The 26,196-nt window shown below is 54.9% G+C and overlaps 10 protein-coding genes across 10 annotated transcripts; 6 read left to right on the top strand and 4 right to left on the bottom strand.

The window, feature by feature from the left end:
* Nucleotides 1-1,584: 1,584 nt before the first annotated feature.
* BGZ61DRAFT_369026 (uncharacterized protein) lies at nucleotides 1,585-4,065 on the top strand (the record flags this gene model as incomplete). The annotated part of the gene is made up of 2 exons (XM_046241929.1): nucleotides 1,585-3,360; nucleotides 3,445-4,065. The coding sequence occupies 2 exons, from the start codon at nucleotides 1,585-1,587 to the stop codon at nucleotides 4,063-4,065; spliced, it is 2,397 nt and encodes a 798-aa protein (XP_046096255.1).
* A 759-nt stretch (nucleotides 4,066-4,824) lies between these two features.
* Nucleotides 4,825-5,736, bottom strand: BGZ61DRAFT_499539 (60S ribosomal protein L17; the record flags this gene model as incomplete). The annotated part of the gene is made up of 4 exons (XM_046251419.1): nucleotides 4,825-4,977; nucleotides 5,046-5,233; nucleotides 5,342-5,555; nucleotides 5,734-5,736. 4 exons carry the CDS (start codon nucleotides 5,734-5,736, stop codon nucleotides 4,825-4,827), a joined length of 558 nt encoding a protein of 185 aa, XP_046096254.1.
* An 864-nt stretch (nucleotides 5,737-6,600) lies between these two features.
* On the top strand, nucleotides 6,601-7,994 carry BGZ61DRAFT_463926 (Fibrillarin). Its single transcript, XM_046247451.1, has 3 exons — nucleotides 6,601-6,699; nucleotides 6,761-7,424; nucleotides 7,487-7,994. Exons 2-3 carry the CDS (start codon nucleotides 6,830-6,832, stop codon nucleotides 7,543-7,545), a joined length of 654 nt encoding a protein of 217 aa, XP_046096253.1. The 5' UTR covers nucleotides 6,601-6,699; nucleotides 6,761-6,829; the 3' UTR covers nucleotides 7,546-7,994.
* A 296-nt stretch (nucleotides 7,995-8,290) lies between these two features.
* On the bottom strand, nucleotides 8,291-10,000 carry BGZ61DRAFT_369038 (cytochrome P450; the record flags this gene model as incomplete). Its single annotated transcript, XM_046241932.1, has 4 exons — nucleotides 8,291-8,715; nucleotides 8,765-9,530; nucleotides 9,587-9,712; nucleotides 9,764-10,000. 4 exons carry the CDS (start codon nucleotides 9,998-10,000, stop codon nucleotides 8,291-8,293), a joined length of 1,554 nt encoding a protein of 517 aa, XP_046096252.1.
* A 107-nt stretch (nucleotides 10,001-10,107) lies between these two features.
* On the bottom strand, nucleotides 10,108-10,914 carry BGZ61DRAFT_149309 (uncharacterized protein). The gene is made up of 2 exons (XM_046237350.1): nucleotides 10,450-10,914; nucleotides 10,108-10,351 (listed from the first exon to the last, which is right to left on the bottom strand). The coding sequence occupies exons 1-2, from the start codon at nucleotides 10,773-10,775 to the stop codon at nucleotides 10,216-10,218; spliced, it is 462 nt and encodes a 153-aa protein (XP_046096251.1). The 5' UTR covers nucleotides 10,776-10,914; the 3' UTR covers nucleotides 10,108-10,215.
* A 2,204-nt stretch (nucleotides 10,915-13,118) lies between these two features.
* On the top strand, nucleotides 13,119-15,674 carry BGZ61DRAFT_149318 (uncharacterized protein). The gene is made up of 4 exons (XM_046237351.1): nucleotides 13,119-13,255; nucleotides 13,306-13,610; nucleotides 13,658-14,959; nucleotides 15,089-15,674. Exons 1-4 carry the CDS (start codon nucleotides 13,217-13,219, stop codon nucleotides 15,438-15,440), a joined length of 1,998 nt encoding a protein of 665 aa, XP_046096250.1. The 5' UTR covers nucleotides 13,119-13,216; the 3' UTR covers nucleotides 15,441-15,674.
* Nucleotides 15,675-16,387: 713 nt separating this feature from the next.
* On the top strand, nucleotides 16,388-17,183 carry BGZ61DRAFT_463919 (uncharacterized protein). The gene has a single exon (XM_046247450.1). It carries the CDS (start codon nucleotides 16,575-16,577, stop codon nucleotides 16,767-16,769), a length of 195 nt encoding a protein of 64 aa, XP_046096249.1. The 5' UTR covers nucleotides 16,388-16,574; the 3' UTR covers nucleotides 16,770-17,183.
* A 1,959-nt stretch (nucleotides 17,184-19,142) lies between these two features.
* On the bottom strand, nucleotides 19,143-19,742 carry BGZ61DRAFT_485410 (uncharacterized protein; the record flags this gene model as incomplete). Its single annotated transcript, XM_046249707.1, has 1 exon — nucleotides 19,143-19,742. The coding sequence occupies one exon, from the start codon at nucleotides 19,740-19,742 to the stop codon at nucleotides 19,143-19,145; it is 600 nt and encodes a 199-aa protein (XP_046096248.1).
* A 626-nt stretch (nucleotides 19,743-20,368) lies between these two features.
* On the top strand, nucleotides 20,369-22,216 carry BGZ61DRAFT_499535 (uncharacterized protein; the record flags this gene model as incomplete). Its single annotated transcript, XM_046251418.1, has 1 exon — nucleotides 20,369-22,216. One exon carries the CDS (start codon nucleotides 20,369-20,371, stop codon nucleotides 22,214-22,216), a length of 1,848 nt encoding a protein of 615 aa, XP_046096247.1.
* A 2,801-nt stretch (nucleotides 22,217-25,017) lies between these two features.
* Nucleotides 25,018-26,118, top strand: BGZ61DRAFT_432703 (Nitroreductase-like protein). The gene has a single exon (XM_046243889.1). The coding sequence runs from the start codon at nucleotides 25,322-25,324 to the stop codon at nucleotides 25,937-25,939; it is 618 nt and encodes a 205-aa protein (XP_046096246.1). The 5' UTR covers nucleotides 25,018-25,321; the 3' UTR covers nucleotides 25,940-26,118.
* The last annotated feature ends 78 nt before the right edge of the window (nucleotides 26,119-26,196 follow it).

The following is a 26,196-nucleotide window of genomic DNA, read 5'->3' as shown; positions in this document are numbered from 1 at the left end:
AGATGCTGGGGCCCTGGATACCCCAGACCGAGGACGACTGGGCAGTGAGCCCGGAAGACGGGTACCAAAGATGCACAGAGATGGAGAAGTATGTATGTATCATGTACGCAAGTACAGTATGGAAGATGTCCCGTGACATGAAGAAACATGTGGTATCGGCGAGAGACGACTTAGTGAGACTTCTATGATACCTTACCCAAATAAAGTACTTTTCGCAGTTTGACGATATCTTATCTTTCCAGGTCAGGTACTTGTTCGCAATGAGAAACTGGTATATTAGTTGAAATGTGGAAATGAGTACGACGAAGAACGCCGGCCGCCTCGAAAGTTACCGGGAAAGTCACAAAGTGGTGGGGTAATACGGTATTGTTGATTGGCAGATCCACGACTCCACCATTTTGCAGAGGCGAGTTCCGTCCGGTTGATTGAAGCGAGAACGTGGAGGAGAAGGTGAAAGGAAGACGGTGACGTGGGGGTCATGGAACGAATGGTCCAAAAGTACCCTGAGAAAACATGGTGGACGAAGCAGAAGCGTGGAAAATCACAACATCTCCTCCGGCAGTGACTCGTTCCAGGGTCTCGTGGTACTGACAAACAGGTGGGATGCCCTGTCATGCTACCCACGGCACAACTGCCAGGGGCCTGGCATGGAGCATCTCGGGGAATGCCATGCCTAATAACTACCTCTATTCAGTGCCTGACACCTCCGTATTCCCGCTGGGTGACTTGGGTGTGCAAGGCCGACTCGGTCTCCTTTTGTTCCACCCCGAAATCTCGACACCGTCATCCATCTTCTTCTCTTTACTCTACTCACACAACCAACAATCACCCAGTTGCCTCGGGCCGCCGCCTCGTCCACTGCTAGCTCAATCGTGCTCCCGCCCTCATTTCCCCAACCAACTTCATCCAGGCCCTAAGCCTGCCCGGGGGGATGGGCCTGCCCCGCGCTACAGGCTCCAGGCTCCAGGCTCCATGCTCCAGGCTATAGACTCTGCTATTCCCCCCAATTCTCCGGTCGCCGGCCTCCAAATCGTGGTTAGTTCGACCATCTCCAGGCCGCCTCGCCTCGCCTCTTCGCGCCACAGCCCGATCTAGCCCATCCAACTTGCTTTGTCTCAAAGCCCGCCTCCCTTCTGGCCGCGTCGCCTGCGACTGAAAACTCTGTCCGCAATTACCGGGTCGACCCTTCACAACACGTCAACATTACAATTCCGGGGAGCTCATAATCCTCAACGTCGCCGAGCTGGAGCCCTCGATACTTCACTCGCCGTATTCCCCGCCACCCCACCATCGAACGGCCCTCGAAGCTTCACCTTCCGACTCCATCCGTCCGACGAATGCCCACGACCTAAGACACTCAACCATTTAATCACCTGCGGACGCGTTGCTGCCAACTCGGCAGTGTATCAATCACCTTCACCCACCGTTTACGATTTCGCACTTGCCCCCAAAGCCATGAGCAGCCAACCCGACCTTGAATCGGGTGGACGGAACCCGGATTCGCTCCCTCTGCCGCCCGACATCACAGAGGTCGCCGATACTCGCACAAGTTCCCCCGAGCCAGGTCATGACGCCATGACGGGTATGACAGCGGTGTGGCCAAGCGACAGACTACCCGTCGAGATCTTCGAAATCATCACCTCCTACCTCTCCCGACACGAAGTTCGAAGCTTGCGCCTCGTCTGCAGCGAGTTCGAGGCCAAGGTCTCCGCTCAATACTTCCGCAATGTCGTTGTCCCCTTCAAGTCCGAGCTCTACAATAGTCTCGGTCGTGATGAGGCTGGTGCTGTCAAACGCCCCTCCTCGGCCCTCTTCTCCAATGGCATGCGCATCTTCCAATCCTTTGGTCGCCATATTTTGCGGTTCGCCTTGTCTCTCGAGCTCGACGAGGACACATTGTCATATCCTCCCATCAAGCCCTCCCAGGAGGCCATTCCGGCATTCTGGGGTATATATCGCTGGCCACATGGTACATATCACCGATATACAGATCTGGAAGGCCTGGAGCAGACTGCCGACGAGACTGATTCCATGAAGGAAGCTCTCAAGTGCCTCGTCAAGGTCACCAACTTGGGTCTGTGTTGCGATGCTGGACTCGGATTTCTCTCAGGCCCGGATCAAATTGCACGTAATGCCACTATCCGGCATCCCGTGTTTGCATCACAAAACTGGCGTCGTGCTGGATATGAACAGGACCAGCGAAAGCATTCTATTGTCACCATGTCCGACTTCAATGATCCAGTCGAGGACCCCAAGAAGCCAGTATTCGAGAACCCAATGAGCTTTAAGCGCACCATCCTCCAGAAAATGGTTTCGGATGCCGGTTACAGGGGGGATGAGATCAACGAAGCAGTTCGGATGATCCTAGATACCGAAGGGACAAATCTGATGGCGATTGACTTTGACGAGAGAGCATCGCAATTGACCGACGTTGACGCACGGAGAACGGTCACCAATCCCGTCTTTCCCGACCTTGAAACCGAAGATACTGAAGATTACCCTCTCGTTCCCACCAACCTCACGCGGGCCCAGAAGGAAATGCTACTGGAGTTGGAGTGGGCCCACCGTGCCATGATCCAGTCATACGTCATTGGCCTCATTGATAATGCCTTGGATGGCAGTTTCGCCCACCTGACGACGTTGACCATCGCCAAGATCCCCAGCAGTCATGTGTACATATTCTACCGCGACGAACTTTGGCAGAATCTCACAGCACTCAACAACGTCTCCCTCGGCGTTATCGCGGACTGGCGGCGCATTTCCAAGCCTGCACCTGGCTGCGTCGAAGATACCTCGGTATCTCCAGTTGAGGCTGTGAGCAAAGTCTTCACACTCTTGAACAACTACATTGGCAAACAGAAGAACATTGAGAGCCTTCATTTTGAATGGATCTGCGGAGGCGAGTTTGCCCCAGGGACCTTCCAGCGAAACCATCACATTCTGCCAGCACCGTTCTTCCCTCAAGCGGAGCTCATGGGTGCGACGGACAGCCCCATAACGCATGATGAACAGATGTTGAGACTTCCCTTCATTAAGCATTTGTCCCTCAAAAACTGCTGGGCCTCACCGCATGTATTTCTCCAGACGTTCCGCTGTATGGCTCTTTCGTCGCTGGAGAAGCTGGAGCTTGAGTCCGTGTCGCTGTCAGGCGCGCCAACCGCTTCTACTCAAGCCCCTCTTCAGCAACACGCCGGAGTACAAAATGCTGCTAACGCAGGGAATAATAATCTGATGAACTTTTTCCAACTTGGAGCAGCTCAAAACCAACCATTGGCCGGGCTACCGCAAGGGCAACTACACAACGCACAACTTCCGATACCACCACCACTGGGCGGCGTGTTACCACAAGGCACCAACGCAGTTCCGCCCGCCCAAGCAAACACACTTCTGGCAGTGGCCCAATTTGTCGCCGCTGGGAATGCCACCCCCAACCCTGTGCCTCAGGAGATTCTTCAACAACCAGAATGGCTCTCTTGGGCTGGCATTCTGGAACACTTCTCTCCCGGCGTCAAGATCCGCGAAATCTTGGCAAGACAGGACATTATGACTGGCCTGACAGAACTGCCCTGGTCGGAACAACAGGCGAATCGTTTAGTAGATCATATCCCACGAGCTGCCAGGCTTCGCCGCGATGAACGGAAATACACGCTCAAGTGTCTGTCCTTCAAGTCGTGCGGCTACGTCGCCGTGGACGCCCCGTTCCTAAACACCCGTGGCATTCTCCCCGGTGGTGCCCAAGGTCTCAGTGGAAATGGAAACCCCCACGGCCAAGACCTTTCACCGTTGATGCAGCGCTGCCGCGATAAGATGCTCGGCCGTGTCGCGCCCCATATCCGCAGTGCGGAGCTGTTCCAGCTGGTCAACGCTTTCGGCATGGACATCGGTTGGGCCAAGGTCTACGATGAGAAGACGATTGCCGACGCTTCCGCCGACGGTGTCGACGGCCCTGGTAAAGGCCGCTTCTCGGGCACGATTGATGCGTGTGGTTCTGAGGGCAGGGAACCGCCCGTCACAGGGTCACTACCGAATTTCAGTGAACTCGATGATGTTGATCCATTTCCGTAGGGCTGACATGGGCTTCGCGGAGACCCTGACATTACATTATACTGCTTGATGTTTACCGTGCTTTGACGACGGATACGATTGCTCTTCTTCATCTGTATTTGGGAAATATGGGGATATCGGATTATGGACAACTAGGAAATGGGACGAACCGCCCTTGAAGGGCAATGGGATCGGTCTTCGATACGGCAATTTCGGTGGCTTTGGATCTGTATGAGTTTGGGATATGGGGTGTTTACGGCAACGCGCCCATGGGGAAGAAAAAAAATCGTGGGACATTCGACGAGACGATGCGTCTTGAGCTAGCTAGTTACTTACTCGATGTTAATGAAGTGAGGATATTATGGGATCGGACAAGTTGGTTTAGTCCATTGGGTGATTTTGTGTGGAGTTGTGCGATCTCAGAGTACCTTGTGGTAATGGTAACGTCGCTCAGGGAGACGCGTAGGAGATCGAAGGTTTCGAGCGTGAATTCATGAGTTCAACCGAGAAGGCAGGAGTAGATAGATACATGGGGTTTGGCCAAGGAGGTGAGACTTCCAATGCCCAAGCCGCCTGTGACAACCCAATCAAGGTCACGACGATACGGTGGCACCCATGGGTTTTAAAGAGGACTTATTTGATTTTATTTCGTCAAGAAATCCTTGCGAACTTTTGCATGCGTTTCCCTTTAATGCCATGCTCACCGTAGCCTGCCATACACCAGATGATGAAAAGCCACGAACCGCCCCGAAAAACCAAAACAGTTCAGTCCCCAGCGCTTTACGCCTCAGTAAGAGCCTTGCGGATGCGGGCACCACGCTGGCGAGAGCTAAGGTGCTCACGGCCGACAACGGCATCGGACTTCTGGACAACCTCCTCAGCCTCGGTCAGGATGAGCTCGATGTGGCAGGGGTTCGACATGTAAGGGTTGATCTATAGCACGAGAGGTCAGCATGTCCATGCTTCGAGAGAGGATCTCCCGGGGGGTGGATTCAACATACGCGACCGTGGGCACGGTACGTTCGCCTTCGCTGCTTGGGGGCCTGGTTGACCTGGATGTGCTTGACGACCAGGGCACCGGTGTCGAGACCCTTGGCATCGGCGTTGGCCTCAGCGTTCTTGAGGAGACCGAGGAGGAACTCGGCGGACTTGATGGGCCAGCGGGCCTTGGAAACACCGAACTGCTTGCCTGTTCGAGGAAAATCCCATCAGCACTCGTGTCCTTGCCACATATCCACGCATATAATCTGGGACTCTGCTTCCATCGCGAACAGGGGATTTCATTATCGCGTCGTACCTTGGGCGGTTCGTCCGGTGCTGCCGGCGTATCGTCGCATGGGGACGGCCTCCTTGTGCTCCTTCACATTCTCGAGGAAAGCAACAGCGCGCTGCAGCTTCCATCCGTTGATGGCCTGGGCGGTCTCACGAGTGTTCTTGAAGGACACTCGGAGGTAGGCACCGCGGGCGCGGGCCGACTTCTCGGGGAGGATCTCCTGGGCAGCGTATCGAACCTATTTCCGGCAAGGAGTCAGTCGTTGATGCTCCAGGAGCGAAAATACTCCAATATTGCCCGACGACCACAATGGCGGGACGTCATTGCCGACGGCGAGCATGAATTGGCATTCAAGTTCGCACGTGCAATCTCCTTCTCTTGCATCTCGTCGCAGGGCACGGGGGGTATGGACTCACCATCTCGGCGGCGTTGGGTGTGGTGATGGTTTCGGCGTCGACGTGGGTTCGGCGGGCTGAAGTTGAGAAATTCTGAACTTTTGCCCTAACAGTCGAGCACAAGCTCGCTTACTCGTTTGGAGGAGTGTTAGGGTTAGGCTGCCCTGCTATGAAGAACGGCAAAACTGCACCCCAAAAGTCGAGTAAAATAGTCAGAAAATTCAAGAAAATTTAAAACAAGGAACTTCATTCTATTTAATTGCAAAAGAATAGTTTCAATGGTTTTTCTTCCGTGTCCATCGTGTTCGCAGGCACATACAGCTTTGGCTGGTTGTGCATCGGGTCACCTGACCCCTGCTGTCGCTATCGCCACGTGACTTCATGCATCTCACCTCTGCGTGGACCCTTCCGGATCGGTTTCGGAACCGGAGAAACTATCAGTGGCAAAAGTGGGCCTTAGCTTCATAGAGCTTCAAAAATTTCTTCTCCAGAGTCTCCCAAGGCCCAGCGTCCACCCGGCAAGGCTACACAAGACAAGGTTGGACTTGATCCAAGGACCGACAGCACATTCGACAATCTCGTTCCTATCGTCTTAACTCGGATCAAGACTTCTTGTCGCATCCTACTCCTTCAATCCCCTTCAATTCCGACAAATTCCTGATATCATGGCTCCTTTCACTCCCCGAGGTGGTGGTGGTCGTGGCGGCGCTCGCGGAGGCCGTGGTGGTTTCGGTGATCGAGGTGGCCGTGGCGGCTTCGGTGGTCGCGGTGGTGGCCGAGGTACGAGAGACTGCGCTGCCGTGCTATTGACATTGGAATTGAGCTGACTGTTGCGAAGGTGGTGGCCGTGGTGGCTTTGGTGATCGTGGTGGCCGTGGCGGCGGTCGTGGTGGAGGTCGCGGTGGTTTCGGTGATCGAGGCGGCCGAGGCGGTCGCGGTGGTGCTCGCGGCGGCGCTGGTGCCAAGGGCGGTGCCAAGGTCATTGTTGTAAGTTCCTGGATTCTTCTTGACCTCGTACGAAAGCTTTGCGCTGACTTTTTCTTCACAGGAGCCTCACCGTCACGCCGGAGTCTTCGTTGTCCGTGGAGGCAAGGAGGATGGTCTTGCCACCCGCAACATGGCCCCTGGCGAGTCTGTCTACGGCGAGAAGCGCATTTCTGTCGACGAGTCGGTTCAGAACGACGACGGCACCACCACCACCACCAAGATCGAGTACCGCATGTGGAACCCCTTCCGAAGCAAGCTTTGCGCTGCTATCGCCGGTGGTGCTGATGAGATCTATGTCAAGCCTGGCTCTCGCGTGCTCTACCTTGGTGGTGCCTCTGGTACCTCCGTCTCTCACGTTTCCGATATCGTTGGCCCTACTGGCTACGTTTACGCCGTCGAGTTCTCTTCCCGATCCGGTCGTGATCTTATCACTATGGCCTCAAAGCGACCCAACGTCGTCCCCATCGTTGAGGACGCCCGCCAGCCTGCCCGTTACCGCATGATCGTCCCCATGGTCGATGTCATCTTTGCCGATGTTGCTCAGCCCGATCAGGCCCGTATCGTCGCTATGAACGCACAGTGGTTCCTCAAGGTCGGCGGTGGTATCCTCATCTCCATCAAGGCCAACTGTATCGACAGCACTGCTCCCGCCGCCGAGGTCTTCGCCAACGAGGTGCAGAAGATGCGTGCTGAGGCTATCAAGCCCAAGTTCCAGCTGACTCTGGGTAAGCTATACTGCCTCAATCCCGCAAAGCCTATTGATCCAGACTAACCCACCTTTCTCTAGAACCTTTCGAGCGTGACCATTGTTTGGTTGCCGGCGAGTACACTCGCTACAAGTCCTAAACTGGCTGCCAGTTGGTTTGGATGAGATGGTCTGCTTTGGTTGCTGTTTTCCCAGGTTTCTCACGATTCCCGGTAGATTCATGTGCGTCTTACAGCTTGTGCATCAGGGAAATGGTTGACGGCTTCTTCACAACGGCGAGGGGCGTTCCGGGTGGGTTGGATCTGTACATATGTTATTCTTTGGCGTAATGGCCAAATCTAAAAAAGGATCTCAATCGTGTTTGTCCAAAAGAACCTCCTCGCCCCCATTCGCCAGTCGATCAGCAAAGAGATGCGACGCTACGGCACAGTCACCGGTCACGTCTGCGCGTTCCACGACTTTTATACCCATATGATTGCCACGCCCGGAGTCTTTTTTTGCTGTACCCTGTTTACGCTATAGTCGAGTACTTGAGTAATGAATTCTTTGGTTTAAAATTACATCAAGATTTGTATCAAGGTTGTCGCAGCACCTCTAACCATAATGTGAAGCCCGTGAATCCTGTCGATCAATGGTGAAACCTGTCTGGTGTCCGTTTCGGACGAAACAAAGCAACATCTGCGACGAAAACCCCACACTCGCGTTTTTTATTGTTATTGTATTCTGAAAGTGATTTAACTTCTAACTTTCGTAGTCCTGTAATCTCCTCATCCATTACGAGAATTAAATGCTGTTGTTTAAGACGTGATGCTTTCATTAATTATGTACGCATTTGCGGGTATATACAAAAGCAAATAGGCCGGCTTATTCCCACTAATCTTTGAGCTAAACCCCTAATGATCGACGCCGAAACTCGAGCTCCGTGTTTTGACATGGTGCCTTGGTCATAACCATCGCCATGCCCTTCGGCCGCTCCTCGCCCTTCTTTAGCCGAATATCATAGTTGATGAGCAAATAAGCGAGAATAAGCTTGACCTCGTTACTGGCAAAGAAACGACCAGGGCAGGCATGCTTGCCAGCGCCGAAGTTAATGTTGGTGTTATTCAGGGACGTAAACTGCCACCTGTTACTTGCTTCGTCGGACTCCTGGCGCAGGCGGTAGAAGCGCAGGGCATCGAAACGCTCAGGGTCAGGGAAGTAGCGTTCGTCGTGAGAGATGCCGGCCTGCGGTGCGATGACGCTGGTACCAGCCGGGAGTTGAGTACCGTCAGAGAGGGAAATGGGCTTCATGACTTTGCGGATGAAGGAAACTGTGCACTGGTTAGTGCCCGATGAGCCCTTAGGTATAATGAGACTTACTAATGTTTCCGCGCAAGCGTTGGACTTCTCGCATGAAGCTGTCCAACTTCTTCAACTTCGCCATGCTCTCCTTCCGAGCCCACCCTCCCTCTACCTCGAGAATCTGGTATGCCTCCTCTCGCAGCTCGTCTTGGAACTCGGGGTACGTTGCCAGATCGGAAATACACTCGCAAAGTAGGTTGTTCGTAGTATGGATGGATGCCGCAGCCAGAATTAGCTGCAACTCGGCTTGTGTCTGAAGATCCCCCTTGTCCTCCTCTGGCAATGTGTCGATGAGCCACTGGATCATGTCGTCAGGTGCATCCTCGCTGGTGGGTGTTTCCATATCGCGTAGCCGTTGCTCAAAAATGGGCTTGAGCATCCCCTTGGCGATCTCGATGTCCTTTCGAATTTGTCCCAACTCGGAAACGAAGTACTGGCCAACCGGACGGGCCCATTCGGGGAAGAATTGAAGCTTGATGCAAGCAGTGAAGACGTGGACGGCGAATTGGATGCTGGTATCCATCCACTTCTCATCGCGACTCAGTGCAGGACCGACAAAGGCGTGCCCACTGAGACGAGAGATGACTCGGAGGCTGAAGGGTTGCCATTTCACTGGGGTCCAGTCTTCGCAGGATGGGAACTCCGTTGCGATGATGTGTTCCAACTCAGCCTTCATTCGAGGTACAACCCGAGTCAGGTTCTGAGTCAACTTGGTCCGCACCAGAAGGGACAACAGGTCGCCATTGCGTCCAGCCGAAAACTTGGTGTACTTGCTTTGAAGGGCCTATTGAGCGTGAGCATATGGGGCGCTGAGCAGTTTCGGCAGACAGTGGTAATTACCTCGGAAACCGCCTCGGTAGCACTGAGTACATCCTCTGGCAACCCTTTAAGCTCTCCGAGGAGTTTTGCGGGTACAAGGACTTGGACGCCCTCAGTGCTTTTGATTTGATATACACGGTCCCGGAACTATTGTAGGGTCAGCGACGTGTATTACAGTGAGAACTGTAATAAGCTGACCTTGCCGTAGCTGTCCTTGATCAAAGTCTCGGCATCGAATATCCACTTCGTTTTGGACGCTTTGTAGAGTGGAACTTCGATCTTGGCTGACTGTTTTCTCGACTGGATCAACCATGCGGCGAACAGGATAAAGGCGACAGCAACATAGTAACTGGCTCGCTTTCCTCCGCTAACGACATGGGGGAGTTGTAGGTCGAGGTTGACCGGCGACGAGACAATTGTTGAACCGTTCTCCATGTTGAAGTGTTGGTGAGTCCCGCCCTGTCAAGGAGCCGACTCAAAAGATAAACAAAGGTGGATAGAAGACCAGGACGATGTTCGTCCAGTTTCCGTCGTGAGTATTCAGAGATTTCTTTCGTTGAAGACAGGGTGCAGGTGGATGATATAAAGCGTCGACTGCGGATGCCACTAGAGAAAGTGTCTCAGTCTAGGGAAGGGGTAGCGTCTTGTTCTCAAAGAGTAAACAGATGTCTCTCAAAAGAACTCCGCTCAATGATCAGCCGTCGGTGATATTCTTGGGTGTGTTCTAGCACGTGAGACAAACTAGGGCTTGCTACCAAGACCAGAGGAGCGGTCGCAGACCGGGAACTGGATTGCCTTCGGTGTTAGCAGGATGGGAATGAAACAAACAAGCGGCTGAGGAACGCAAAGCCGGCGAGATAGAGCAACACTACGGGAAGCTATACCCAAGATGGTGGGATACGACATGCTTTTGACAAGTAGCAAGGAGCCCTATGCGTACTAGGGGAGCTGGAGCGACGCTGAGCGTGTGATGCGCCGTCTGAAACTGGCTGGGCCACAGGAGCGCGCTCGGGATGTGCCACCTCCGGATCTTAGCCTCCCTCGGTGGTTGGAGGAGCGGCCGGCATCCGTGAAAACGAGCCAATGCGCGGCCGTTCAGGGACAAAGACGAGATTAGGGCTCGCAGCGGAGAAGGATCTTCCGATGATCTTTTGGTGCATAGGTGCCTTACGTACGGAGTAGTGCCGACAATGTTGGTAGGAAGCGCCATGTCCCGAGGAGAGGCGTCGGGTGGTACGTAGGATGTTTCCGTCTTCTGTTGTGCACCACCACCAGCGTGACCGTCGGGTCGGGATTAGAATGAGATTTGGTTCGATCATCCCGACTAAGAGAAATGACGTATGTCAGGTTAAATTTAGTGTCTCGAGTCTCAACCCATTGCCTCTCTCTCTCTGGCAGCCCGCTAATTAGGTAGTTCTAGAGTTTGTGAGGATTTTCGCGGAACGGCTGCTGTGACGTTTCTCCGACGCGAAATGGAAGGAACAACGGTATGCCAAGGCTGCAAGGCACCACAATTCCATTCCTCCACATCCACATCCACGGAAATTTCAAGACCGTCTCTGCGTCTTCAATCATCGCCGACTCACACGCGCAACGTGATACATTCTGCAACCCGGCATTTCGCTCCGTCATCTGTCGTCGATCTCTCCTGCTCTGGGCCCTGGTGGGTCACTCTCGAATTCCTCCCGCAGCGTTAGTCTGCCGGAACACGGGGCTTCCAGGGCTAGCGTTCAGCCCAGCAACGGAAATGCCATCTTCCGTCGGCGCTTTGGTACCTTCTGTGGCCAACAGCAGCCGGTGCGTGTGTTGATGACCACCCTTGGGCTCATCTTTGTGCATCCAGCGTCCATTCATGCCCCTCCACCGCCATGTGCCTTGTGACAGCCAGCAGAGTCCAGCTGCAACCCGCAACCTGCAACCTGCTACCCACAATCTTGGGCCCTTGTTTCCGATTCGAGGCGGGTCAGACGGGGAACCTGGCTGCAACACACCGGCGCAGCGAAAACCTCACCTTATCCGACACGAGTTGTGTCACGCTTCGTCTCCGTCTGGACAGTTTCGCCCACACCATCAATTGACCACAACTACATTTGCATCGTCCCGCCCACACACGGCACGCTGGATCGGGTCGTTGGATCGGGCCGTAGGGTGAGGTCGAGGAGACTGGCTCAATCCTTCACATCAGACGGAATCTAGCCAGAAGTCTGGCCCAAGCTGACACAACCTTTTTTTCGGCTGCTGATTCCCGACACCTATTGACTCCAATATTGTGTCTCTCTCGGCCAGTCTTTCTCATTCACCCTGCCCGTCTCCAGACAACGGCCGAATCGGGTCGCCGTTGCAGCAGTTCACATATTCGCCTCCACAAGAGTCGCAGAGCAGAATCACTGACGGTTGATCCTTCAGGCCATCAAACAGCCTTGACTCAAAGGCCTGACATTGGGCGTTCGCTCCTGGCCACGCCACGGAACGTCGCAGGTTTCGACCGTTACCCCTCTTGAGCTCCTATTGAACCCCCTGCCCTCTGATGCCGTCACATCGACCGTCAACACCGAAATTACTCAAAGCTACCGAAACTGCAATTGCAACTGCAATGAGTTTCAACCTGTGATGCGGTTATTTGGCTAATTAGCCTCAGTCGTGGTTAGATTCGGGCAACTTTGCCACTTCACTTGAGAGTTGTCTTACCAGGCACAGCGCCCATGTACTGGTTCTAGCCCTTGGTCGGCAGTCTGCCACCGCATCCCACTACGACCGAATGGTTGCAGAAAGGCTCTTCAATGACAAACCTGGCTTGGTAGTATTGTTGCACAATCATGGCGGACCATCATGGCGGACCATCACGGCGTGGTTCGCCAGCCTCTCGTGTGGTTCCCACGTCACCTACTCCCACTGCACCCCCACGTCAACCCTAGCTTCTCCCCAGACTTCTCAAGGCGAACTCTCCCCAAACACCAATCATCACGGCGCGTTCCGCCCAATCGCCCGCCTTGAGAAAAAGTTTTCCTGTCAACCCCAGAGAACCCCGCTCCAGATGCGTATGCATCCCATCAATTGGGGCTGTACCGACTGAAGCTACATTGTGCCTTGCGTGAAAATGGAACTAAATTGGATAAGGCAACCAATCTTATCGGTCGACAGTGAGCCCATTCAGGTGAGGCACCGGCTTCTTGTCGTCATGATCGGCATCGGAAGACTGGAGGAAAGGCAACCAGCTGCAGGTCGATGCAAATTTTTCTCCCTGCGAGAGGGGTTGATTACTGCCGTGGATGTTGCCAGTGTGTGAAAATGAGGATAGACAGCCTCATATATCAAACACATTTGCCAACACCAACCGCCCGTCAAGCACAACTCTTCAACTCGCAGACCCAAGACCCAAATCCTTAGCCCCCTTGGCCACTCAAAATGGCCGCACTCCAGTGCCTTGGGGCCAAGTTCGAAGACTCGGACCTTAATGGTTCTCATAGCTCTCTGAGTGGGAGCGCCACCAGCCCGTTTGTGGTAGGTATCAAAGGGCAACCCATGGAGTTGTCAGCTTCTTACTCGGTCGTGTAGCAAGCTTCTGGTGCTTCCTCTCATACCTCGCTCTCTCTGAGTCCCAATGTTTCCCTTCTTCCACCAACTCATGACACTACGAAATCCCATCATCACATGGAACATCTACAACACTTTGTCGACGATCTCCAACTGGTACTTACCAGGTTCTTTTCGTAATGGAAAGCAATGCTCATTCTTACCAGGCTGCTAAACGAGCCTTCCCAAACTCGGCATACTCTCGATACAAAGAAGTCCAGGTCTTATTGATCCGATGGGAAGAAGACGAGCTCGAGGTAGAGTGGGAAATGGAGGAGCTGCGCAAGGTCTTCCGGGACATGTATGGGTTCTCGACGGAACAGTTTCTCATCCCAACACAAAACTCTCATCGAAAACTCAACCACAAGGCTCTGAGCTTCGTGGAGGAACATGAGAAAGAGGATATGCTGCTCCTCGTATACTATGCAGGGCATGGTGTCATAAACAAAGCCAGGCAGTCCACTTGGTCTTGGTTTGTATAAGCCCCCTTTGTCAAGACCACAGCTAACCACTCGATAGCAAACCTGACAGAACATATGCAACCGTAGAATGGTCGGCCATCCAGACCTTGTTCGAAATGGCCAAGTGCGATGTCCTCTTGCTGCTGGACTGCTGTGCTGGGGCCAGTGCCGCACCCCTCACTGAGCGTCCGACCAACATAAAGGAAACAATTGCTGCTTGTGGTTTTGAGACGTGGGCTCCTCGGCCGGGTCCGCAGTCTTTCACCAACACATTGATCGAGGTTCTCAATGAATGGGCATCTCAGCCTCCCTTCTCCGCTGCCATGCTCCACAGCGAGATCTTGACACGGCTTAAACATGCGCCGCCTCGTTGGTCATCTCAAGGTACCTTGGTCGAGTCAAGGAAGACGCCAGCATATATCGTCTCTCCGCCAGACCCACACACCGCATCGATTACCCTCGGTCGGCTTGTGGATGAGGAGTCTTGTTCTTCAGCTTCCTTCCGGGCCATCCCGGGATCCATCCCGGAAACTCTCTCGCAGAGAGTCCAAGGGGACAGCTATGTTTCAAGCGAGAGCCGTCTGGAGGCATTGTTGGCCATGGACGAAAAGGGGCAGAGAAAGGCTCCACATGTTCTTCTGACCGTTGCCTTGGAGGAAGACCAAATCCTGGACGCCGCAAGTTGCGCTCGATGGCTGAAGCAGTTTCCACTTTTAGCAAAATTTGTGAGTGTTGAGGGCGTGTACCGCAGCTACTCAACACTGCTGCTTCTCTCAGTACCAGTCGTGCTGTGGGACTTGGTACCGGACCGCCCGGCCGCTCAGTTTGTTGGATACGTGCGGTCCCGCAACTTGGTGCCGAGGGAAGAACCTCAGAAGGAGGCAACAACGCCAATCCCCATTACCGGGAGCTCGGCTAGAGGAAAAACCGGCGATTCCTTTGATTACGCTTCTCCACTGAAATCTGTGTCAGGGTTGAGCAGCCTTGATTCCGGATATGACTCGTCCAGTATTCCGCGACCCGCGACGCTGGTAACTACCAGACTCTCCCGGCACACAACGGACGGGCTGGGACGCCTGCGAAAAACCCTGCCAAGTCAAGTACTAGCGGAAAAGAGACGGAGCAAGGGGTATGTGTCAGAGCTCCTGGGCCCGAGTCAACCAACCTCGGCGCCGACGAGCGTGCCGTCGGCGTCAGGACAAGGACTCGGTTCACTCAAAGAAACGATTAAACGACTCGTTGTTAAGGTCGGGGAAGCAGACCTGAATGACGACATCTCAGGGTTGACGTGCGTACTGTGGTATGGCCACGACGTGCAGCGCAGTGAATCCATTCGGAGACCAACGCCGAAACCCATTTGGTGAGTCAAAATATTGGCGAAGCCAAGGCTTCCGGGCAGTGGAGGCGTGCCCATCATTGTGGGAACTTGACAGGGAGCCCTTGTGCTTCTGGAAAAGCGAATGACACATGGACGCTGACGCTAGTTTAGGAATGAGGAGTTTCGGTTTGAAGTCCACGATTCGCCAATGTTCTATCACCTAAGACTGTCCGTGTGGGGAGCGCAGATGTTGGAGTTAATTGGAGAGTTGCACATTGATCTCCGTAGCCTGGTTCAGAAGGGGCGGCTCCCTGAATTAGGGGAGTGGCAGAAACTGCGCAGCGATGGCAGGACGACTGGCGTGATCCGGATCGCCCTGGCATATCTGGATGCAAGCGAGGATGATCAGCAACAGGCCGAGGCATCCAAGGCGACTGCTAGATGGCGGCAACAACAACGGCAACGACAGCGGAGGGACGAGGGACAGACTCGTATGGAGGAATTGGACTTTCCGGTCTGGTGATCCGGGCGCCGGTACCTAGACAAGGCCGAGGATGAGAATTCTTGCTGTGGCCGTGACCTGCGCCGTGGCGTCGACAAGGGGGAAACTGTCAAGGGGAATAAGGTCGAGTAGGAGCACTGTATGAAAGTACGGAGACACGCAGCACACTAGCTACCTCATATCAACAAGGTTGGTGAAGCGGCCGAATCGTTACGCTAGGGGATTTTGGCGACAGAGCCCTAGTGAAAGGCCGGCACTCATCAAGCCCTGTTTTCCATTACCAGGCCCCCAGTCTCTCCACAAAAGCAACACGCATCAATCTTATCAGATCGTGGCTTCCTGCCCGACCCATTGGCTTGGGCCAGGACTGGTGGCCCTGTCCATCCCGGAAGAGACACGTAGACTGGCGGAGGCTGGCGCCGGAGCGTCAACTCGCGGAAGCACAATTTCCCTCACCCCTACCGCCGGGGAAGAGAGCCTTGGAAGGGATGCATTGCGTTTTGTCGGTGAATCGATCCCTGGAAGAACAGCCGAACAAAACGGAGGCGCAAGCTGACACCGGCCAGCCTCTCGCGGATCTTCCTGGCTGCATCGTGCCCATGCGTAGACGATCCAGTCACAAGCGCTCTCGCCAGCTTCAAGCCTACCACAGCTTCCCTCCCATGCTCAGGCTGCAGAAACGCCGGCATGCGCGTTGCAGTAGCTCCGCCGAAGCACAAAGATATGGGCGGTGGAGCCTTGTTTTAGGCATTCAGGGATTCATGCCGACAAGAGTTGTTATTGATAGAAAAAGGAAATGTAAGGCGAGGAGTGGGAGTCCAGGTCCGAAGTCGGGGCGTTTGTTCCCCAGACGCGGTCCAGGCCAACCGTGCTGTCTCTCCCTTTCATTCCATTTGATTGATTGAACAAGATTAGATGGGATTGATAAGATTTGAAGCATCAGATAAGTGGCAGAGACATCGGCACCGGAACGATCCGATTGGCCAGGGCGGTTCCCGGTGGAGCGTGCTGGCTCTGGAGAAATGCGCGAGTAGCCGCTTGTCGCAAAAGCTGACTAGAACAGGCAAACGGACAAGACGGCTCGCCGCTCGTACTCGCTCCCGAAAAGCCCAGAACAGGAAAGGAGATAACAATGGGGCATTTCAAGCCCAATCAATGTCACGCCATCGCAGGTGCGCCGGACACAACAGCACCGGGCTGTACGCAACCAGGGGGTGTGACGGCGCAGGGCAACGCGATGGCGGTTCTGGTCGAGTGACACAAACGCAAGACGGGCGAGACGTCAAAACGACACTTGGAGGTGAGGCACACAGTGCAAGACAAAGTACCGTATACATTGCAAAGTCCTAATTACGCGGTACCATGGAAGGGCAAACATGGGTGAGAGAGCGGGCTAGACAGAACATGTGACATGAACCCGACGCACCCCATCACTCAATCAGACCAGGGAGCAGAGAGAGAAGGGGAATTAGAGACGTAGCAATCTCGTTCACGGGCGGGTCGCGACGGGTCGGGACTTCCGAATGAGAATTCCCAAGCCAATGTCGGGAAAAATGGAGAAGATCACCGGTAAGTGAGAAGGGTTCAGGAAGGGGTGTGAAAGGACAATGCGGGGAGGGCACTTTGAGGTTGAAAGGCAGAGAGAGACCCGGTGGATCCCCAGCAACAGCACGCACTGTGCCGATCTGTGCCGTACTGTGCTGTATCCTCTCCTAATTCCAATTATGTGCCGCCCTATCGCTCCCACAAGATGCTTGACGTTTGCTGCCTCGTTGCGTGCGCGTGCGCGTGCCGTAGTTGCGAGGAAATATGCAGCCGAGTTGGGCAGCTCTGTCCCCTTTTCGCCGGGTCAAGGGCCCGGAAAGGCTCGGTTCGGGTACCGGAGCTGGACCCGGAAGGAAGCTGGGGAGCTGGAAGAAGTATTGAAGCGCATGGCTACGTACTACATATGGCAGGGGAATGCATTACGGCTGAGTTTCATGGATTGGGTTTCCGAACCTTGATTGAAGTGCCAACAGGAAAAGAACATGTAGTCCTGACAATGGACCTGGCAGGCCACGACAAGCAATGCCGTTTCGACCAAAACCTCGCCGGTCCCAATTTTTGCCGGCTGAGGTAGCAGGCCGTTGGGGCATTTTGAGGATAATCCCCAAAGAGCAACGAACGAGAGCGGAATGGACGGGGCCGGTGAAGCCCCAATGTCTACCGCCCGTGCGGATTTCCGTCTTCCGCCTTGCGTGGTCTTTCCCTTATGGCCCCGCGGTCGCCGGCTCGTGAGGGTGCCGCGGTGGTCTGACTCTAGCTTCTGGACTGCGAACCACCGAGCCGCGGCCACAGCTCCGGGGATCGGGGCGTTTCGGGGGGCGTGTCGCTGGAAATCCCTGGCATGCGAATCCTCGGACAGGGAGCCTCACGAAACCTGAAGCCTCACCGCTTGACACACCCAACAAAAATAAAGGAGAGGCCTGGCCTCGTTCGACGGCCGTACTGTATCTGACAGTACTGTACGTATTCCGTAGGGATCGCAGTGGATTGGGATTGGATTGTGGTGAAATTCGGAAACAGGGGTGCAAATGGGTTCAGCCCGGACCGAGAACTGAGCCGCTCGTACGACCCACGTGCGTGTTTCCAAACGGAATACCAAGGGTGAGCAGTACGTAGCATGTTCGCCGTTTCGTGGTCAATGTGTATTGCCGGTTTAGTGTCAAGTTACCATTGACGGCCGACGTGCTAAGTACCGGTAGCCCGGTCAGGGTAAGCAATTGTCGCCGGGATTGTGTGCACATCGTGTCGTTGTGTGGTATCGTCGGGTTTGGCCGGGCGGCGCCGGTCGTTGGCTGGTGGCGGTGGCTTGCGGCTTGTGTTCCCTGCGCTGAGGTGGTTTTTTTTTTGCTCTGGAGGAGACTAGGGGCCGGGGCTTGGAGCCAAAGTTCGGTCGCCATTGGAGGCAATTCAAGGCGGCGAGCAAAGATGGGGGAGCAGCAAGATTGATACGCATGTAAGGTGTGACTGATGATGATGGCCCATTCGGTCACCCACTCTTGGATTCTTCTCGACGCACCGAAACACCGAGACGGGACTGGTTGCGGCAGTCGAAGAGCGAGAGTCTGGGCCTGGTGACGATGTGTGGAGAATGCCGGGCGCACGTACCGAATGGCTTGATTGGAGTTTGGCATTTGGCGGCGGTGACTGATTGATTAGGCGTGTTGACAGTGGCTAATGATTGATAAAAGAAATCGAACCCAGGGGGCTTGGCTTTAGCCAGTGGGAGGGTCGGGGGTGACAACGCCCGGGTCAGGGGGTCGGCAATCATTAGATCATCCACTGACAACGGCATGTCATGGCTTTGTCTGGTCAGACAGATATCGGAGAAATGGTGTGACAGTGATTGGGGGTTGAATGCGCACTGTATGCCGAAGTAGGCCGTCTGGGGTTGTGTCTGAATCGCGAGGTTGAAAAGGTTAAGTAGGCTTTGCGCGGGTGATTGATTACCCACCGAAAGTGAATTAGATGTAAATGTGCCAAATGCCAATGGATGTCAATGGGTGCACTTTCCCCATTGTGTTTCTCTTGGACAATTGACAATGCGCCTGATCTGAGTTTATTACGTGTGTGTGTGTGCGTGTGTGTGTCGTATGTGTGTGTCGTATGTGTGTGTCGTATGTGTGCGTGTGGATTTCGGGCAAGGGCCTCTTGGATACGTATGGCATAGTACGTATGTAGTCATGGCCCTGGGCCCCGGCGAAACCACACCCTCCCTCCCTCTCCGTGGACGCTTGAGTTATCGGGCTTGGGCTTGGACTGGGCAGAACCGGGGAAGTCTGGGCGGCGAAGGGTTCCTTCCAAGGAATTCTCCCCGATACTAGATCCGGGGATCGATAAAGGAAGACGGACTAAGGAGGCTAGAGCGAGCGAAGTTCGGCCATCGTGATCTCGGCAATGGCCAACGGCCAGCTCATCAACTCCAAGTCGGATAACTGTACGGTCTACGGCGAGGGGGGACCGGGCACGTGGACGGCGTGCAGTGCGAAGCGTTCCGTTGTGCTCCTCCTTCTCCTCCTTATCCTCCTCTTTGCTCGCAATGCGCGCCTCTTTTTCTAGAGGTGGGAGGGCGGTGCTCCGGGGCTCCGTCTCCGGCTCTCTGCTCGGTCGCCGCCGTGCCGCTCGCGGAGAGAAACAAGGAGATGCGAGGAGATGCGAGGAGATGCAAGGAGATACGACATTCAGGCTCACAGCTGATAGCCGCGGGAGGTGGTGTTTCTCAGCCCGGTCGTCGTCGTCTTCTCTCCCAAAACTCACAGCCCCAGTCCCAGCGAGAAACATGGCCTCGGCTGTAGATCCCTGGGCTCTGGCTGCTCGTTTCTCTCACACGCTCAAAAAATGGCAAACGTCAGGCCCCCGTAATGGTTGGTGGACACGCCGACACGGAAAAAAATGGCACCTGGATACGTACCTTTTTGTTCGCACTGTGCTGAGCGTCCTCTCTAAGCAACGCCCCCTAGTGCACCCACACCCCTCCAATCCACACGCCCGGGACTGGGCCTGGAACTGGGATTGGAGACTGGGATTGAGAGACTGGGAATCCCCAACCCGCATCAAGTGGTGGCTCTTGCCTTTAATTTTTAAACCTCCAACACGCCCACTCTCGCAGCTCCCTCGCTCCTCCCTCCCCCATCCAGGTCACCAATCTATATTCTGCCGAGCCTTCATCTTATCAATCGCATCAGCTGCCCTCTGGTGCTCCCTCTCGCTTCTGCATCTCGCCCGCCCTCTGCTGTACAGTCTTTGCTGTGGCAGTTCTGCCTCGACATGCTCGCACACCTGACATCGCCACCCACCTAAAAGCCGCTGGATTCAACGTCCACAACCACTAGCCACACAGAAAACAACTCCTCCGTCTACCTCTTCTCCTCCTCATCCGTGTGCGACAACCACACCCACCGCCCGCCATGATCGCTACCGCCTCGCTCTCCATTGGGGGTATCGTCAACCCCGCCGACGCCTCCCCCGCCGATTTGCTGAGCGTTGACGCCCCCTCCGTCGCCCCCTCTCTCACCTACTCGGACGACGATTCCGATAGTCTGGAGGATGAGCCCATCATTCCTGAGCGCCGTCGCCGCGCCTCTACCCGCCTAATTGCCCAGAGCGCCCGCGATATCCAGCGTATAACCGGAGAGTCCACTGCCGAGTTCGTCGGCCGCTGTTGCGGTGGCTCTGGCGGATGCTGCTTGGGCTCTCGTCGCCGCGATGTCGACTATGAGGATGTCCCTCTGCCTGAGAACGACGCTTTCAAGTCCCTGGCTATCAAGCTTGGTGATATCCCCACCGACTTGACCGGCATCCTCGACATGCCTGAGAAGACGGTCTCATTCACATCCATTCCCAGACCAACCAATGTGTCCCCCGCCGACTCGGGCGTTTCTCTTGGCGACGGTGCCGAGCCGGCCCCTCAGTCGGACTACCTATGCCCCGGCCCCGACTATGCGGCCGTCGACACTTCCATCCAACCTCCTCGATTCGTTCAACCTCACCCTCCTCACAACGTCTACCCGGCTCGCATCCACAGCACCCGCGAGTTGACCAAGCCCGGTGCCGAGAAGCGCACATATCATTTTGATCTCGACATCACTGACTACCCCGCCGAGGAGATGTTTGACTTCAAGGTTGGTGGTGCCATTGGCATTATGGCCCCCAACTGTGACATCTCTGTCGTGGATATCCTCGACGCCCTCATGGTGCCGCGCTTCCTGCGGGACAAGCCGGTTCTCATGAAAACCACCAGGGGTCGCTGGCCCACCGTTTGGGGTGATGACAAGCCCCGCGAGCTCATCACTACCCGCCGCGACCTACTTACCTGGTGTACCGACATCCAGTCCTACGCTCCTCCCAAGCCACTTCTTCGTGTTTTGGCTGAGCATGCCACCGCAGCCAACGAGAAGAAGATTCTCATGTACCTCTGTTCTAAAGAGGGCTCAAGCGCTTTCTGCGACTTCCGGGGTGGTCCTCAGGTCACCTTGTCCCAGATCCTTAACGCCTTCCCAAGCTCCCACCCTCCTCTGGACGAGGTTCTCTCCGTCCTGCAGCCCCTAATGCCTCGTTTCTACTCTCTGTCCAATGACCCCACCGAGTCCTACCAGCTCCGTGACCACGCTCAGCGCCGCCTGATTGAGATTGCCGTCACTGTTCATGAGTCGATTGACTGGCTGCGTGGCTGCCGAACAGGCGTTGGCTCGGGATTCTTTGAGCGACAGGCTCGCAAGTACATCCGAGCTCAGAACGCTGGAGAGAAGACACCCGAGTTCTACATTCCCATGTTCAAGGGCCTGATGGCGAATCCCTTGGCCAAGCAGTTCAACTCGGACGGCCCTATGCTTCTGATTGGTGCTGGTGTTGGTATTGCTCCTTTCCGAGGCTTCGTGCAGCGTCGCCTGAAGCAGGCCAACTGTGCCAACAAGGTGTGGGTGCTGCAGGGCATCCGCGACTCGCTAGTAGACGAGATCTACAACGGCGAATGGGGCGTGCACGAGTCTGAGGTCAAGCGTGTGGTGCAGAGCCGAGCTGGCACTGGCCGCTATGTCCAGGAGGAAGTGCTCAACCAGTCAGACTTGGTCTGGTACATCATCAACTCGCTCGATGGACGCGTCTTTGTCTGTGGCAGTAGCAAAGGCATGGGCGAAGGCGTCGAGGAGTCGCTTGTTGAGGTGGCCATGGCCAAGGGCAACTTGGAGCGCGAGGAGGCTCGCAACTTCTGGCAGCTCAAGAAGGAGGAGGGCCGATACATTGCCGAGACATGGTGATTTAGTTGCCAACGACTGCTGAGCTCGTCATGGTTGCGGCATATTGTGCGAAAATGACGACACGCCTATAACACCACCAACAGAGCACAGAACAACATGAGCGGGCTGGAGCCTGTTCGATGAGGAACGGAGTCGTTCCGAGATTTGAGTGTACCAAAAGAGGAGTGTACATCCCCAACACGACATGATGTTGGGACCTGATGAGCCGACGCATACTGCTCTAGATGGCCCGGCGCAAGCAAGAAAGATGGCATTCATGGCACGGTATGGCACAGAGATTGCCACAAAAGAAAGGGGAGCATTTGGGAAATGGTTCGGCGTTACGGGGTTTGACGATTGGCAATGGCTTTTGACTATCTGGTTTTCATGATTCAAACCTAGCTCTCCTTGTCTGTACCTGGCATTTGGAGAGTATTTTATAGTTTATATGCAGTGGGTAATACCCTAGGCAGCGATTGATGAGGACCAAGGCCAGAACGGTGACCCCATGTCCCAGAACAGGAAATTGACCTGACAATTACTCAACTTTGACTTGGAATTTCTTGCCTGTGACTATGACTTTGCTCTTGACTATAGTGTTACGTTTGCGTACGAGGGATTTCCTCACTCACTTGGTCTACCCTAGTTAGAGACCGTCTAAGTTCTCGATTCTGATTTAGCTTAGTAGGCAACGTCTCCTTATCCTTTGCTGGCGGGATACGATATGGCCAATCGGCTGCTGCATACACGTCGTACGGGAATAGGAGTACATTGCGGCATTCACATGGCAGAAGGTGTGCAAGTGAGCCGCTAAGATCTGGCAATGTATGTGTGGATGAGAACAGCCCGGATTGGTTGCGATTTTCCGAGAGGGTGTCAGAGCCCGAACTACGACACACGTCAACAGGTTGAGGGCTCTTGGCGGCAGTGCAGTCAGTTTGATGTTGGGTTGCGGGATATCGGCTATTCAGCCAGTTGCAGCTTAGGATTCGATCGAGGCGTCTGGGAGCGGCAGGGTGGTGATGGTGATGATGATGATGGTGGTGGTAACCGTCACTGTAAGGCAAAGTTAGTTGAAGCAGCCGGTTGACGCCTTTGAGAAGGCACCACGGGTAAAATGCCAAGGCTGGACGTGGTTGAGTTCTTCTACAGCCAACATTGAAACAGAGAGTGTGGTCGGAAATGCGGAACGGAGGAAACGTCGTGCCTGGGAGCTAAAAAACATCGCGTGTTTTCCCAACCATCTTAGGCAATACAGTGGGTTGGTATGTTGGGCTGAATCAGCGGCGTGTAATCCAGCATCTACGACTCTGTGCAGTACGTACCACGGAATGTGGATACCGGCCGAGGTGGATTTCCAACACGCGCGCGCGACCGACGACGACACTTTCCTGTTTCCTGGTCCGAGCGCCGGCCGGCAAAAGAGGGGCACAGGCGACGGACCGCGTCGTTCCGGGTCCCGGCCATCCAACCAAAGCCCGTCTGGGCGTTCCTTGATTGCTGAATGTCGGGCACTGATAGCGAGCAAAGGTGAGGAGGAGGGAGCGGTCTACGGTCTAACTTACAGGATAACAGGTGCATGCCGACGGCCGTCACTTGGCGTTGGTTTGATGCGAGATGGGGCCATTTCTGTGTGGAGTGGGGATCTAGAAGGAGGGGGAGGGGTTCGATGTAGCATCATAGTTGGCCGTTTTGGAGGATATCAGAAGGCGGTGGGAATATACTGGTACAGTTACGGGTGTTCGAGGAGGGGAGGGGCTGGGGCGTATATCCGGTGAGTGTGGTGGTTAGCAATGGAATGGTGGGTGGAATCCGAAGCTGAAAGTTGGCTGTTGCTGAGTTAGTAATGCGGCTCTCGTTTTCGGAGGAGGGGTTGATTGGAGACTTGTTTGGGAGAATTGGGACAAGACTGACGCAGAGGACCGGTTCCTGATTCCGCAATGAGAACACAGAGATCAATTGAATTTCCCCGATACTACATAGCTTTTACACTGAATGACACCAAAGGCCGTTACATTTCGCCATCACAACGCCACACATGCGTTACTCGCTCTAGGGTAGTTGTTGGAGCGCTGGCCGAGGCTGGCGATGGTTGTCTCCATGGCCCCGCCCAAGTGGTTTCGACAACCCAAAGACACCAGGGGCGGACCCAGATTGATCCCATCCAAGCTCCAAGCTCGGCAAAACGGACCCAGCGCAGCCCCGCTTATCAATCCTGACGAAGCTTTTCTGGATCTCTGATGTGAGCTGGGAAGAGGGGAAACCGTGGTCAAATCGTCGGCTTTCGGCAGGGGTTTGGTCTGTTAGTCCCCGGCCAACAAGGTCACCGCCCCGCGCGTTGGCATCAGGAATCAAAAGGAATCGGGGGGGGGGGGGGGTCCGGGGGTCGGGAATGGAAGGCAAGAGGGGAATACGGGTCGCGTTGGGATGCTCTGGGATGTGCTGGGTTGTGTTGTGTTGTGTTGTATGTACACACAAGTTAGTACGAAGCAATTAGTCCCTGGAGGTTAACCGCGCGCGACTGATGCAATGGGACCCCTCGATGGCCTCCATTTCTGGGAGTATGCCGTCGCATTAGTCAGTCGTGAGTGGCCAGCCTCTGGGTGTGCCGTTGCGCGCTTTCCCCTTCCAGGACCTTCTTCGGGAACATGGTGGGGGCATAGTTGCGCGGGGCGGAACCGGAGCATGCGAAGGGGGGGAGGAAGGATAGAGGGAAGGGCAGTGTTTCCTGTGGTGGATGGTGGGGCAGGTGAAGAAAAAAAAGGGTCCCGGGAAAGAACCAAGCGCGGCCCCCCACTAAACTATTTTGCTGATACAGCGCTGAGAAACCAAGATGCACCACACCACCACCCCCCCTAACCATGCGAGAACCATCGGACTCGGGAGACGGTGCACGATTCGATTGCTAGGCCACCGACGGCGGGGCCGGTTCCAAGGCAGAATAACGGATCCGGAGAGAGGGATTTGCGGTGCGGGAGACCAGTTATAAAGCGGCCTGGATTCCCTCTCTTTGCTACTTCCTTCTTCACTTACACACTCACACTCACACTCTTCCAACTCACCACACCAATCACAACACTTACACACACACTCCCAGACTCAAGTCTAACAACAACAACCTTCACAATGGCTTCCAAGATCTCCGCCGAGCTCCTCACCCTCCTGGCCAAGAACCGCCGCTCCTACTACCCCCTGACCAAGGACCTCCCCATCTCCACCGCCCGCGTCCAGGAGATCGTCAACGACGCCACCCTCCAGACCCCGTCGTCCTTCAACAACCAGTCCAACCGCGTCGCCGTCCTCTTCGGCGCCGAGCACGAGAAGCTCTGGGACATCACCGCCGATGCCCTGAAGCCCCTCGTCCCCGCCGACGGCTGGGCCGCCACTGAGCAGAAGATCAACATGTTCAAGGGCGCCGCCGGCACCGTCCTCTTCTTCGCCGACCAGACCGTCGTCGAGGACTTCCAGTCCAAGTTCGCTCCCTACGCCGACAAGTTCCCCCACTGGGCCGCCCAGAGCGCCGCCATCCAGGAGTACATCACCTGGACCGGCCTCGAGGCTGAGGGTCTCGGTGCCAACCTCCAGCACTACAACCCCCTGATCGACGCCAAGGTCGCCGAGACCTGGAAGATCCCCGCCACCTGGAAGCTCGATGCCCAGCTCGTCTTCGGTGGAAAGACCGGCGAGGCTGGCGAGAAGACCTACTCCCCTCTCGAGGATCGCGTCAAGGTTTTCGGTGCTTAAATACAAAAAGCGTCAAAATCCTACATCCAATATAAATCCTTACTACGAGATGACGAACTGTAACGTCTTTCGCAATTAGAGAAACATCTGCATTTGGGCGGAGTTAGAAGAGCGAAGGAATTCTGGGCCATAAGAGTCCTTGGAACTTTAAAATAGAAATACAATCATTTAACAACCAACAATGCCTCTAAGTCAAACAAGTGACAAGTCGAGAAACAGGTCAAGTAATAAGTAACTTTAAGTGATGTGATATTCGT

This window comes from Ilyonectria robusta (assembly GCF_021365365.1).
Source record: "Ilyonectria robusta strain PMI_751 chromosome Unknown BGZ61scaffold_36, whole genome shotgun sequence".
Lineage (NCBI taxonomy): Eukaryota > Fungi > Ascomycota > Sordariomycetes > Hypocreales > Nectriaceae > Ilyonectria > Ilyonectria robusta.
This window is presented reverse-complemented; position numbering and strand designations above follow the sequence as displayed.

Coding starts and splice junctions, on each gene's coding strand:
- BGZ61DRAFT_432703 (XM_046243889.1), top strand. CDS start 25,322: ATGGCTTCCAAGATCTCCGCCGAGCTCCTCACCCTCCTGGCCAAGAAC.
- BGZ61DRAFT_463919 (XM_046247450.1), top strand. CDS start 16,575: ATGTCACGCCATCGCAGGTGCGCCGGACACAACAGCACCGGGCTGTAC.
- BGZ61DRAFT_149318 (XM_046237351.1), top strand. CDS start 13,217: ATGGAACATCTACAACACTTTGTCGACGATCTCCAACTG. Junction 13,256..13,305: donor TTGTCGACGATCTCCAACTG/GTACTTACCAGG, acceptor CATTCTTACCAG/GCTGCTAAACGAGCCTTCCC. Junction 13,611..13,657: donor AGGCAGTCCACTTGGTCTTG/GTTTGTATAAGC, acceptor ACCACTCGATAG/CAAACCTGACAGAACATATG.
- BGZ61DRAFT_149309 (XM_046237350.1), bottom strand. CDS start 10,775: ATGGCGCTTCCTACCAACATTGTCGGCACTACTCCGTACGTAAGGCAC. Junction 10,352..10,449: donor GTCGTATCCCACCATCTTGG/GTATAGCTTCCC, acceptor AAGGCAATCCAG/TTCCCGGTCTGCGACCGCTC.
- BGZ61DRAFT_463926 (XM_046247451.1), top strand. CDS start 6,830: ATGGCCCCTGGCGAGTCTGTCTACGGCGAGAAGCGCATTTCTGTCGAC. Junction 7,425..7,486: donor CAAGTTCCAGCTGACTCTGG/GTAAGCTATACT, acceptor ACCTTTCTCTAG/AACCTTTCGAGCGTGACCAT.